This window comes from Epinephelus lanceolatus, chromosome 7 (assembly GCF_041903045.1).
Source record: "Epinephelus lanceolatus isolate andai-2023 chromosome 7, ASM4190304v1, whole genome shotgun sequence".
Classification (NCBI taxonomy): domain Eukaryota; kingdom Metazoa; phylum Chordata; class Actinopteri; order Perciformes; family Serranidae; genus Epinephelus; species Epinephelus lanceolatus.
This window is the reverse complement of record NC_135740.1, coordinates 29,368,006-29,381,397: the sequence shown is the minus strand read 5'-3', so window position 1 is coordinate 29,381,397 and position 13,392 is coordinate 29,368,006. Positions and strand designations below refer to the sequence as shown.

Sequence of the window (13,392 nt, the reverse complement as noted above, 5' to 3'; positions counted from 1 at the left end):
GAGAACAAAACTGATAGACAGCCAGCAGCACACGCCGACCTGAGCACGGAGGAGGCGAGTCCAGTGCTCTCTGTCTGTGCTCTTACTCCCTGCAGCTCTACAGAGATGAACTGATATGATTTGAAGTCATCCTCTGAGGTGGCACAGTGTGCTGCTGATGTGTTGTGCTGTCAAGCAGTGACTGGTGAAACCAATATCTTTGTCTCAGCCACCTCGGTGTAGTGCTGGGATCTGCATCAGAGGAATTAGACTCAGAGGAAATGATACTGCGAATAACTGACTCCGTCAAAGTCTTGTTAGATCTCGCCTTAATGTTTGTACCTTTCAGAGCACCTGTCACTGTCAGCAACACACGTATAGCACGTCAACAGAACAAACACGTTGGAAACACTGCTCACAGTATAATGGCTGTCGTTATTAATATAATCTAACCACACAGGGATAAGAGACAAGCAGCCAGAGTTGCTGACTGAACAGTCTGTGCTGCAATCCACCGTGACTTATAAACTCTATTTAACATGAAGCTAAGTGATCTAATCCATGAAAATCATTAATAAGTGCAACACAAAGCGGTTGGAATGTTGTTGCCATGGCAACGGTGTGACGAGGCTGACTTTCCTGCACAGATCTCTCAAAACATACAACCTTCTTGTTTTTCATTGCATATCAAACACCTTTTTTTTTCCAGCAAAGAAAAGTGCAAACATCTCCTATCTCATTGAGTGTATCTGGTGTTTATGTTACTTACATATGTCCACAGCTCTGTGTTTTAGGTTGTGTGTCTCTTTGTGTGTGTATGACCTGCTCCACACATGGTTAAATACAGTTTCCATCCGCATCATGCATCAACATTAATGACGTCTTCATGAACAGCTTACGTAACAGCTGTAGTCTCCCCTCCTTCCTTTGTAAATTCAGTCACGTCCAACTGGAGCTGCAGCCAAACTGAATAATACATCTGTACTTTTCAAGCCAGACCTCCGCTAGTATTCCACTCCTTTATCTCCCTCTCTCTGTCTCTACCTCTCTGTCTTTCTCAATGTCCTTCAGCGGGCACACAGACACCCATCAACAGGTTAACTGATACCTAAAGCGTAGAGTGTCCCTCTTTGAGATGCAACATAGCAACACATTGCAGGAAACATATCAAGAGCGAGACAATTCATATCTTACCTATCAGGGAAGTCTGCAAAGGAAAGCAATTTCTATAATCTTAGCACTCTATTGAGGGATAGATGACAAATGAGGCAGTCAAAGCGACTGAGTGCCAGACAGTGCAGGGTAGGGAAGCATGCTTGGAGGGGATTTATCGTCTGTTGTGCTTTACTGCGTGTCCTAACCGTACAAACGCTGGTAGCATATTCAGCACGCAGGCGTATCCTCATGCTGCTACAAGCACTAAAGAAGTAAATAGAGGTAGGGGTAAAGGTGAAGCAGTTGCAGCAGGGTGGGGGAGGAGGAAGGAACTAGGGAAGCACTGAGAGGGTAGGATGCAGCTACCAAGACCACAGAGCTACAGGCAGAAGCATGGGAAGCAGAGGGAACAAGAGGAGGGGGGAGACTTGCTGACTTGCAGTCTGCAGCTTAACAGATCACTATGTAGTCATGAATATGAAACGTTTCAATCTCACATCGTCTTCAGGACAGCAAGATGAAAGAGTTTCACCTTTTTTTTTGTTCTGTGAGGCCAGTTGAAGTGGAAGCACACACTGAAATTGCCCAGTCATTGAACTCATTAGGGCGGCAGCTGCCTCCATCTATAACCCCTTTTCTTTTTGCACTTTGTTTTGGTCTGTGCATGCGCCTCAGGGTGGCGATGACCGAGTTAATAGTTTGGGGTAGGGAGGGGTGGGCAGGAGCTACAGATGCTATGCTCCTCACTCAGTCCAACGTAAGAGATGTGCAGGCAGACACACACACTCACTCATACAGTCCAAACACACCACACTGGACAGGAGCAGAGGAGCCCGTAGAGAGATGCCCTCCTACAGGTTCTCTGCAAGCAAACATGCCCTAAGCATTTAGTCTTATACTATGCTCAAACACGTACTCACACTTCCGCACGCTCACACACGCGCTCGTGCACAAACACACACATGCTAGAAAGGGGCAGAAGCACACCAGATGCTCTCGAAAAAATGGGACAGGAATGAAAGAGAACTTAGTCTGAAGGGGTGGAGAACTATCAGTTCACACAGAATATGAGAGAGAGGGGAAAACAAGATGGGAGTGGGCAGGGGATACGAGGAGCATCGGCAAATCAAAACAAGGAGGGGGTGCGAACAAACCTTCGGGCTCTGTGCTCTCTTTGTGGACGACTTGCTTCAGCGGGCAGCAGAAGATTTCGTGACACTTAGCACGAAAGGGGGACCCTTTACTCCTTATATCCGCAGAGTGGATGGAGTCCTGCCGTAACATAATGTACTCCTGGGTACCTGGGGCAGCATCATCCTGGACTGCGGTGGTGCCATAACAGAATGAACTGGGGTTAGAAAGCTCACCACACACAGAAACAAAACAAAAACAACAACAACAGCAAAAACACTAGGCAGAAACACAGGCAAATAAAAAGACATCACATGTTGGCAACAGCTATAGCTTTAAATAACAGCAATACAGGCCCAATCCCATTTCATATTTTTACCCCTACCCCTCGTCTTCCAGTGTCACCTTGCCCCTCGGAACAGAGTTATATCGGTAACGTCCTCTACGAAATGGGACAACCCTTCAAGACCCTGATACGTCATTGGTGTGCTGGTATTTATGTAAACAGATGAGACGAGTGTTGCCGCTCTTTGCAAATATGCCATCTTCTACAGTGGTGATTTCTCTTGTGTCGGCAGCCTTTTGCGGTTGTCAGGAGGCTTGGATTAATTCACGTTTCATGCTATCGATCATTCAAACCAATCATCAGATAAAAAAGAATACTGCTTCATTAACAGGCAGTCTGTAGTGATATTAGAGAAGCAGTAAGAAGTGCAGCAACTTTGCTGCTGGACTTTTGTTAAATTTTAGGTGTCATTACCGTCAAACAGAGTGCATGTGACATGCGAGTATGTCAAAATGAAGGAATGTCAGGCACAAATCAGCAATAATAATGTAATGTTAGCTAGGTCGTAGGCATGAAACGATCCATCGATCGGGAGCAATATATCGATCAAATGATCAACGATCCAATGTCATCGATGCAAAGTGCAAAGCTTCTTCTATAACCGATTGTGTTAAACGGGCACACAATACCGTTTCATATTGATCGCAGGCCCTTAAATCGCGTCAGATCGAAATCGTACTGTGGCAGACTTTATAATGTTGGCAAATATCGTATTGTTGTCCAAAGAATCGATATAATATCGTATCGTGATGAAACCGGGGACTTACACGCCTACTAGCTAGCTAGTTAGCAATCGAGACATCTGCCAACCAACGTTTGTTCTGTTATAAAGGAAAGGACCGTAATACATCATGATACTAAGATAATCTGATTATCTGAATTTTAAAATCTTTATCAATGAAGAAAATACAGTTGTCGGTATCTTTTGTCTCTTGTGCAGCCAATGATCTAGCACCCTAGCACTTCACCCTAACCTTCTGTCCCAACAAGGACGCCCTACTGCTGGACATGAATGCACAAAACGGAGGGGTAAGGTCTACGTGTTAAGCGCGAGGGGTGTTTTGGGATTGGGCCATAGTGACAGAGAGAGAGAAAGAAGAGAGAGGAGAGAGGGACAGAAGAGAATCAGAAAGAAAGATCAAGAACACCAAGTTCACTAAACAACTCAAATTAAACACAACCAACAACAGTGGGGGCTGCGTTAAATATATCCTCGGTCGCTGAAAGGGAAAAGTGATAACATAACACAAAGGAAAAGGGGAAAGGAAACAGTTCCATGTTCAAGATCAGTGTTATGGCAGGCTTTTAGCAGGCACAGAACCACAAGCTGCTGCACTTTAATGAGGCGACCGTAGGGCCCGTAGAGGCGTAAAAGGTTGTGGGATTGCAAGGCAAGCGTGCTGTCTGCTTCTGTGTATTACAAGTCAGCGTTACTGAAACTAAGGTCAGATGGTGGTGAAGTATGGCCCCCCCTGTTCACCACATAACCACCCCATTTACTATATGAGTGGGCAAGCAGATGCAAAGGCATGCATAGGCCTCCAGGTCACTCTGGAGCGGCCAGATATGCTTTCATGAAGTCATGCTCGCTGTATGTGAGAGCTTCTGTAACATGATGTGTGTCTATAGGAATTCTGTACTGGGATCCTGTGAAAAGCCCTGTGTTTCTGTGTGAATGCATTGGATCTATTGCATCTGTCCTCTTCTGGGCACAGTCCCTGCTTGGCTTCGATCATTGACCTACTTTCTCTGTGTTGATGGATTAGCTACAAGCGAATCAGCCCAAATAAATGGTATTTTCTGTTCCTAATGGATTTGAGTGCCATGCCTCTCTCTGACACATTTACTACTTAATGAAAATGACTACAGAGAAGGCTATTAATCAGTAGCCACTATCGAACCACCACAAAGCTTAATCCCCCACGCCAGCCATTTATGACGTGTGACCCAGCATAATTATTTTCAGTTTAGCTAAACTCACCAGAAAAAAATGGCATCAGGAATAGTGTTAAAAATTTACACAAGGAACTGATGTCCCATTTTCACACAGAGAGTTTGTTCTTGATGACCCGATATCCACTCCGCTCATACTGTGATAATATCACAATCTTGTGCTGTGGTAAACCTCAGCCAGCTTTATTCAGAAAGCTGAATGGACCACAGTACCGCCTCACTTTCTACTCCCCGTACTAAATATAAACTAAAACATTATGTAGACAGACTCCCACACACTGACTTCCATGTACTGTATTTTCACACTGAGTGCAAAGAGTGTCTTCTTCACAAAAATACGATCAGGAAGCGCACATTTCTCTTGCTTTGTGTGTCAAACACAAACAGAAACACACACAGGAAATATAAACAACACCACATGTAGTGGGTCCAAATAAATGTGTTAAATTGTATTTAAAAGGACAGGCAGAATTAGAAGATACTGCAAATGTACAGACAAAGCTGTGCGGTGAAAAGCACTTATTAGAATTTAAGGTCATAGTGATTGAAAACATTAACACACATCTTCAATTCATGTCAGAGCCTAATGAAAATGTACTGGTTTATGTAGTATTTAAATATAGTTTTTATGAATGAAACTATTCAACTATACTACTCTATTGACTGCTGATCAATAATGGGACCTGTGTGGGTGCAAAGTCACCAGCAGCAAACTACAGTAAATTTCTGCTCTGTATTCATAAACCCGACACGCTCACCCTCACTGGAGCCAACTAGGAATAAAGAGCCCAAACCATTTACTGCTGACAATTGGCTGCAGGTTTACTATCATCTATAAAAGCCTTTTACACACATTAACATTGAGAGACGAATTCACAAAAGGCGCAGCTTTTGTGGCCACCAAACGTGCACACATAAGACAATGGGTAACTCTCAAAGCACCTGCAAAGGGTGAAATGCACCCAACTGCGCTCCCAGGCAAATAGCGTCTCAATGGTCCTGTGCGATTTGCACATTTTTATATTAGAGTAATATCCAGATATTTTGCGTAAAATTGTAACCTTTCTTTGCGACTTAGCTTTATTGCAACAACAGTCCAATTGACCCTTTGCTAAGTCCCCCTGGACACAGACTGACCAATCACGTAGCATCAGGCCGGCTCAGACCAGGGCCCGACAACAACACAGCTGTGCTCCACTGACTCTAATGCAGTCGTTTTAGATTTCCTTCATTTTCAGGCTGGTTTTGTGGATTTGGAGCTAAATGTTGTGCCTGGGGCACGTTGTGTATTAATGATACTCGTTACCTGGAGAGGTTGGAAAAAGATATACGTTTCTTTCATAGGAGCGAAGTCAAACACAGTTCATCTGCACACACTGTGATGCCACACAGCTGGTTCAATATCAGCAAAGTTTCCCTTTATATTCATTGTCTTGTGTGGCGATCAGCAGTGATGTGGTGGTTCACTTTTACACTGTGATCTGTAGCCTATAGTTCGGCTTTAGCTTCTAACTATCTTTGTCTTTTTAACCTGTTGTTGCTGCTGAGTCAGTTTGACTTCAAACACAGACTGTAGACCCCTCTGTCTGCTTCTCTCTGGAATCACTCTTTAATTTTTTCAAATATATGATAATATTTCTTCAGGGAGTGCAGTTAGTTACAGTGTGGGCTCCATGCTTACTCCAACAGCTTGTTGGACCATCACAAAGGTGTGGGGCTTAGTGAAAGGTCAGTTCAGAAAGAACAGCTCTAATAGCCACACGCAGTTCCAGTGACATTATGAGCATCTTCAGGGAGTTGGTAGTAACTTAGGAGCATTTATAAGGCGTGTCACTCGCAAACTTTTTTATTGATTAAAGTCCTTGCCTGAATCTTTGAGGAATGCTTTAGCACCCCATTGCTTAGGACCTGTACCTCGCAGTCTAAAAATTCCAGTTTGATTTTTCCTACTGTATTCTTGGCACAAGGGCAACATTTATATCTTGCCACTCAGATAACTGCACTCAGTCACACACACAAGGAAAAAAATAAAAGCAAATTCGACTTAGCTGCAAAACTTTATGGGCAGTTTTGCACTGTATTATCATGAGCGCAATATCATTTGTGAATCAGACCTTAAGACGGGGTAGATAGTGGTTGCAAATGGTGCACAAGTCATGATGCTACAAAGCAGCTGTCTCAATTCATTCCTTGTCAGTTCACCCATGAGTGTGTTTTAGCTCAGTGATCTGTTCTTAGTTCTAAATACAATTGATCTTATTTGGAGTAAAGTGGCACACTTACCACAGGAATGAAGTAACAATTGTATTGGAAACAACTGGGCCGAACAGCCACAAAAAAGGTTCACAGGCTGAGATCAATGCAAATAAATGCCAATTTTGTTTTAGGACATCCGTGCTTAAAAAGAAGGGTGCTCAAAGTGCAGAAAATTATTTTTAAAAAGTTGATTGATCTCATTGATCTCAGCCTACGAGCCTTTTTGTGGCTGTCCAGCCCAGTTGCATTGGTGTGCGGGTATCTCCTCTGCCACCCTTTCTTGCTTTGACATACAAATAAAAAACTGGAAACTAGAACTCACAACAGAAAAAGCCTCTCAAGGCCGTCTGAGAGTACTTTTAGTCTGGTTTGGCAGAGCTGTGGATAAATAAACTTGAGAGGAATGGTCATTGATAAAGATGTCAAATAGGCCGCACAAAAGATGATCGACAGTTCTCTCTGTCATAGAAATGAAGTAAACTCCCTACAGCAGATGTGACAAGTCAGACTCCCTGAATAGTTATTGATCTTTGCGTACAAGTTTCAAACTAAAACTGACTGAAACAAACATGACGACTGTTCAGAAACATTTTCAAATTCCTCCAAATATACAATACCAGTCAAACGTTTGGACACACTTTTCCATTCAAGTAAATGGTAAAGTGTGTCCAAACGTTTGACTGGTACTGTCTATGTTTGTCTTTTGTATGTCCACAGTGTTTAATTTGTTGGATTTTTCTCTCTAGATGTTAACATAGCTCAGGGATTTGAAGAGGCAGCACTTGACCTTATCGTCTGAATGTCCACTCGGTGCGTATCTGATGATCCCAGAGTAGTGAGACTTAAATATCATAGTAAAAACTGAGGACTGCAGATGAGACAGATCAGGCAGACACTGTGCTCAGCAGATAAACTGCTTTAAATAGCAGACCTAACTTTCTGAGCTGCATTTCTTTCAAAAACACCCCTCAGTAGGGTCCATAAACTGGGCCAAATGAATGCTCATGTGCCAACAAGAGCAGGTCCATTCTCCAGTAGGCCAGACATTGCCTGACTCAAGCCTCCCTAGTGTCTTTACCCCACAAAACACACATACACACACACATTAATAGGCAGCAGATAATCAGGCTTCCACGCCCAGTGCAACTAATCACCACATGACTTTTGTCCTACGGGACTTATCAGTATCTCTGTGCCTCCTTCAGGCTCCTGCATGCCCTGCTACACTAACACCTCTGCACCAGCAGAAGCTCCTGAATACCCCACAGACACTATCCATCGCAGCCCCTCGCCAAGAAAACCACAACACTACTGAAACTTTAATGGTGCTTTGGAATGGTGAGAGGCGAGGTCTAAGTTTCCTTCCAGGAATATGACCCCATTCTCTGTTCCTGAGGCACAGAGGTGCTGCTACTGTACCGGATCAAGTAGAAATTGAGCTAAGCTAAGATAATCTGCCCTTTTATAACACCTCTAAACTGCACACATTGTTTGTACTGTGTGGTTTGTTTGTGCACTGCTTCTGTGACATCCAAATTTCCTATCTATCAATCTCAACAAAACATTAGTGGGCAGAAAATGTTAAATGTACAGTGTGTCCCTTTAAACTAGTGATATCCTGATTATTTCCCTGTTGCCCGATCTGTTTCTTTCCTCCCCAAACAAACTTAACAAATAAAGCAGGGTGTGTTTTATCTGCAACAGCCAGGTGTTAAGGTGCACTGAGACACATCCACAGGTTAGCTGGCAGCGGGTCAAACTTCAAATTGCTTACTGGCACAAACATTGATGCACTCTGTAGTTGTTTCCCCTTTTTCATCCTCGCTATCCTGCCTGCTTGTGTTTAAGTGTCTCTAACTCAGCTTATAGCTGAGGTAGAAAGTGTGTGTGTGTGAGACGGGGAGAACAGACTCTTGAGAACTTCCACAAATGTCCAATTCCAGCCGGCGTTTATTAATGAGCCAGCTAACTGCCAGCTCATCCAAGGTAATAAAAATGAGTGACGGTGGGGCTAAGAGGACGAACAGAGGAGGGGGTGGGCACCATCTTTTACAGCCTGTCTCCTTCATCCTTGCCCCAGCCTTGATGAAGAGCGCATACTGGGATTGAAGGATGTGTGATGAATGACAGAGCGGGGCCTGGGACCTTACTCTCTATCAGACCAGTCACTCAGAGTGAGCTGTCACCTGGGTTCATGATATCTGTGATCTACAGGCACCCGTGTTGCCACACTGGACCTTCAGCAGACTGCAATAGATGTCCTTGCCCCTCTGACAGGAATAAATCTCATAGTAAGGAGAAATGGGTACAAATAGAAGAAGGGGGGTGATGTGTATCTTGCTTCGGTTAGTTGCTCATCTATTTAAGGCCCCTTATGAATGACGGGGCATGTTCAGGTTATATGGCATCAGTATGGTAGATGTGTGCGTGTGGGCAGTATTTACCGTATGGAGTATAAAGCAAGTCGTATTCAATGACTGCAGCGTGAGGACGGAAAAGCAGGTTTAATGTGGCACAGCGTCATCAGTGACACCTGGCCTCATAAATGTCACCTGCGTCATGTTCAAATGGGGTTCAAGGACGTGTGTAATCAACCGAAGCACTGTCAGATCCAGAGAAATGAGCTGCACTTCCACGTATGAGCCGCAATCTGCACAATTCACTCAAGTCATGGCTTTTATCCATCGAGGTGGAGCACATTCATCATGACTTGACGAATAGCACACTCACTAAATTAGAATCAGAATTAAGCACAGAGACGGGTCCGTAGCCTGAGGTTTGTGTTTCCAAAATAGCCTGGCCTCAATGTGGTTTTACAAGGAGCAGAATCTAGCACATTGTCTTCTGGGAAGCCTTCGGTTCAGCGTGGCTCCATCTCAAGAAAGAATAGTTTTATTTTGGTTGTAAGTCACCTTGCAGGCAGCGGAGAAAGTGAGGCGAGTTGAACTTGAGGTTTTCTTTGAAACGCAGAATGAGCTTGCATTTTTATTCATGCTCTTTCATCCCTCTGAGCTCATTGTTTGCCTCTGTCTTTGTCTCTTTCTTCCTCTTGTTCTTTGTTCCTTTGCCTTTTTTGGTTATAAACAGAGGCTCTACAGTGTGACATGATAACATGGGACAAATATTGTAGCCTTTTGTTATCGCACATTAATCGCTGGATAACTAGAGTGAAGACAATTAAACTAAATAGGAGACTAAAAAGAAGAAATAAGTAGCCTTAATTTGAGGTCTCACTGTATCCATGACTACGTCTTAGTCAAGGCTTTAGTATAACTACATTGTTATCTTTCATTATGACTGTTAAGCTGTGTGATACATAGTGCCATTGAAGTGAAGCAAAATGTTAAATAATGTGTATTTTTAAATATATACTTTTTGCATGCTGCACTGATAATATATGTCAGAGTCTAATCCTATTAATGTAAAGCAGTCGTTATGCATATAAGAGCACAGGGAAACAAATTCCAGTAAGGCTGGCAATTACTCAAATGCAACACATTATGGTCATGGCTCTACCATGCTCTCTGTGCAAAAGCAATTAATTCATGTCAATATAGTACGTAAAGAAGCTATGAAACTACCTCAGAGGCCATCTTATTTTGTTTATTCATCTGGAGAAAAGCTGTGCGATCTCATCTTCCTCTCATCTCCCACCAAATGTGCATCGTGACAGTGTGAGCCACACACACACAAGGGAGGTCTGCTTCACTGAGACATAATTGGAAAGGAATTGTAACTTAGTTAAAGGGGACCTATTATGCTCATTTTCAGGTTCATACTAGAACATGAATACATGTTTTAATGGTCAAAAAAACTTTATTTTCCTCATACTGTCTGTGCTGAATCACCTGTTTTTCCCCTTTGTCTCAAACACTTATTTCAAGACCCTTCTCTTTAACCCCTCTCCTGAAAAAGCTGGCCACACTGATTGGTCAGTGTTTATTGGTCTTCTGCAGTCTGCCTTATCTCAGGGTGCTTTCAGACCTAGAGTTGTCTTGCTTTGGTCCGAATCAGGGACTCATTTTGTTACAAAGCTGCCTAGAGTTGGTTCGTATTCTCACGGCAGCATTTACAAGCGGACCAGATCAAATGCCCTGTGCGAGAAAGCTGCTCTTGATTGATCAGAATTTCCATGTGGGAAAATCCAGGAAGTAAACAAAACGTTGAAGAAGAGTACACTTGCAAGAAAAATGTGACACTTTCTAATGTCACAATGGAGGGACAACTACACAGGTTGATTTTAGTGCTGGTCATCGTGGACTATATTGCTGTCATTGTTCATTTTAGTCAAACCATACAGTTTGAAAACGAGGCGCGGCTCCAACTAGAAAACAATGTTTTGATGCATTGGATGTGCTGAATGTGCATATTAAGGCAGTACAGGAGGAGGCGCACATTAATAATCCTCCAGGACTGTAACATGCTCATGTTTAACCCAAACAATGTGTCATGTGACTGCAGTTGGTTCAGATCGAGGTCGGAACACGTTCTCACCACAAACGAACCTCGCCAGAGTTTGTTTGTAACCGAGACCACCTCTTCAAGAAGGTCTCGGTTGTTTTGGTGCAATTGCTGTGTTTACACCTGCCCACATGAACTGCACTTAGGAGGCAAACAAACTTGAGTTTGACTGAACCGAACCAAACAGAGCAGGTGTGAAAGCACCCTCAGCATCTCTGCACTGTCATGACTGAAACTAAGTTTCTACTGTGGAAAAATCACCACTAAATCTACAACAGAATCTTCACAATCAGACATGTTCCAGCAGGAATATGATTGAAAATCAGGGTAAAATTACCAACACTGATCACCAAGATTACATGTTACCCTATAGCATGTGTAGCTACATGTAGCAGTGTATGTAATGTAAACACTTGGAGTAGCGTGCCTGGAGCAGGTGACCACATAAAGAAATCTGTCACTAGCTGACGTCAGCTTTTCTCCAGAGTAGGAAAAAAAAGTATTCAGAATGGCATGGAGCCTCAGGTTACTTCTACATATGTTTGTCTCATTGAAACACTGGCCACGTTTAATATAAACAACCAACATTGTAACATTATATATTTGACAGAAAATTAGAAAAAAGCATAATAGCTTCCCTTGAAATCACAACTAACCAAAAGTCTATGGTCAGATTTTATGCGTCTTTCAGAGCCTGGGATATATTCAGATGTATGCAGCTGACCTTTGAGGAGGGAAATTCTGGGAGTGAAGCACAGAACCATATTTAGCAGAGTCCCTTCTGCTCTGACAGGCTGTCACATACAGCACAGTATAAGCCCCATCGGAGGTTTGGTAGGTTGGTTTGGTGTTTGAGTAAGTGTGTCTGTGGTGTGCTTGCAGAAGAGGGGGAAAGCAAGTGTAATACCACTGCCTGCCAACACCACATGTCTGCAGAGATGAATGTGATGAAACTATTGGTGAAGGCCCGATGATAGACATATAGACAGCGCTCGTATGAAAAAGTATTGATCCAGTATTAAAGAGTGGCCTTGCAGAGAGCCCATTTTACCTCATTCTGACAGCTTCCTTAGCCTCAGGCTTAGTCCATGCACACATTCATGCAACTCCCACTTGATGAGTCAGAAAGCCGTCGTATGCTATCTGTTTATAAGCATGTTTGTGTGGTGGTGGTGGTGGTGGTGGTGAGTGGGTGAGTGGGGTTTGGGGTAGAAATGTAGAATGTCACACTGATTAAAAATAGCTTCACTCTGATAGCACCTTAAACACCATAAAACTTTACATTTCCTGGCAGAAGACTTGAATTGGCTTCCCTTTGAATCTGTGTTTGCAGGAAGTAGGACAGAGGGCCACTCTCAGTTGTGAGAGGGGGTCAAAAACACTGCATTGGCACGCATACGGCAGTCCATTAAGTGCTCAAAATGGATTTATAATATCCAGTGCCACAACTACAAAATAGTGGTCAGTTGACATCTTTCAAAGGCCAAGTCCTCTCACAGTGTACGGGAACAGAACAAAGTGATGCAATTTTAATGGTTTCCAACCTTTTAAACTTATGAGGTGTTAAAATTCGGCATTATCTACTCTGTTGTTATCTACCTTGTTTCCACTGAATCCCTGGAGGCCTTAAGAGGTTAAACTACCCACAGTATCAAGAAATGATTAGTGTTAGGGATGACAGTGGTCAACAAGTAATCGGTTAACAGCTTAAATGTCAGTTTATAGCTGTGGCTATCAGCTAGGGGTCCTTGAGGGAGTTCCAGGGGGTCCCCAGGAAAACAGGGAAAATTCTTTACTTTACTTTTCAATTCACTACACAAGTAAGCCCATTGTGAGTAAGAGTCATAGGAGTGACGATTCTGATCATAGGTTTCACCTCCTCCTCGGGTAGGTCCCCAACTGTAGCTGACAACTACAGAACTCTGGTCTTAATCATATCTAACAGCCAAAGTCTTTTCAGATAGAGCTCCCTGAAGAGAAATCCTATCAAATGGGGTCCATTACCTAATGTGTATCAACTTACGGGTCCATAACATGAAAATGTTTAAGCACAACAGATCTATAGGTCAATTTTCCTACTCTACAGTTTGCTACACTGAACACCAACTGGG

General features: G+C 43.2%; 1 protein-coding gene across 3 annotated transcripts in view; it reads right to left on the bottom strand.

Annotated features, from left to right (window-relative positions):
* fgf13a (fibroblast growth factor 13a) overlaps positions 1-13,392 on the bottom strand; it is a 147,108-nt gene that overhangs the window by 78,518 nt on the left and 55,198 nt on the right. For 2 of the 3 annotated variants that reach the window (XM_033633366.2, XM_033633365.2), the window contains exon 3: positions 2,289-2,456. The exons of the other annotated variant lie outside the window; for it this stretch is intronic. In XM_033633366.2, coding sequence (XP_033489257.1) covers positions 2,289-2,456 — 168 coding nt within the window. The remainder of the gene's footprint in view (positions 1-2,288; positions 2,457-13,392) is intronic. 3 annotated transcript variants of the gene reach the window in all.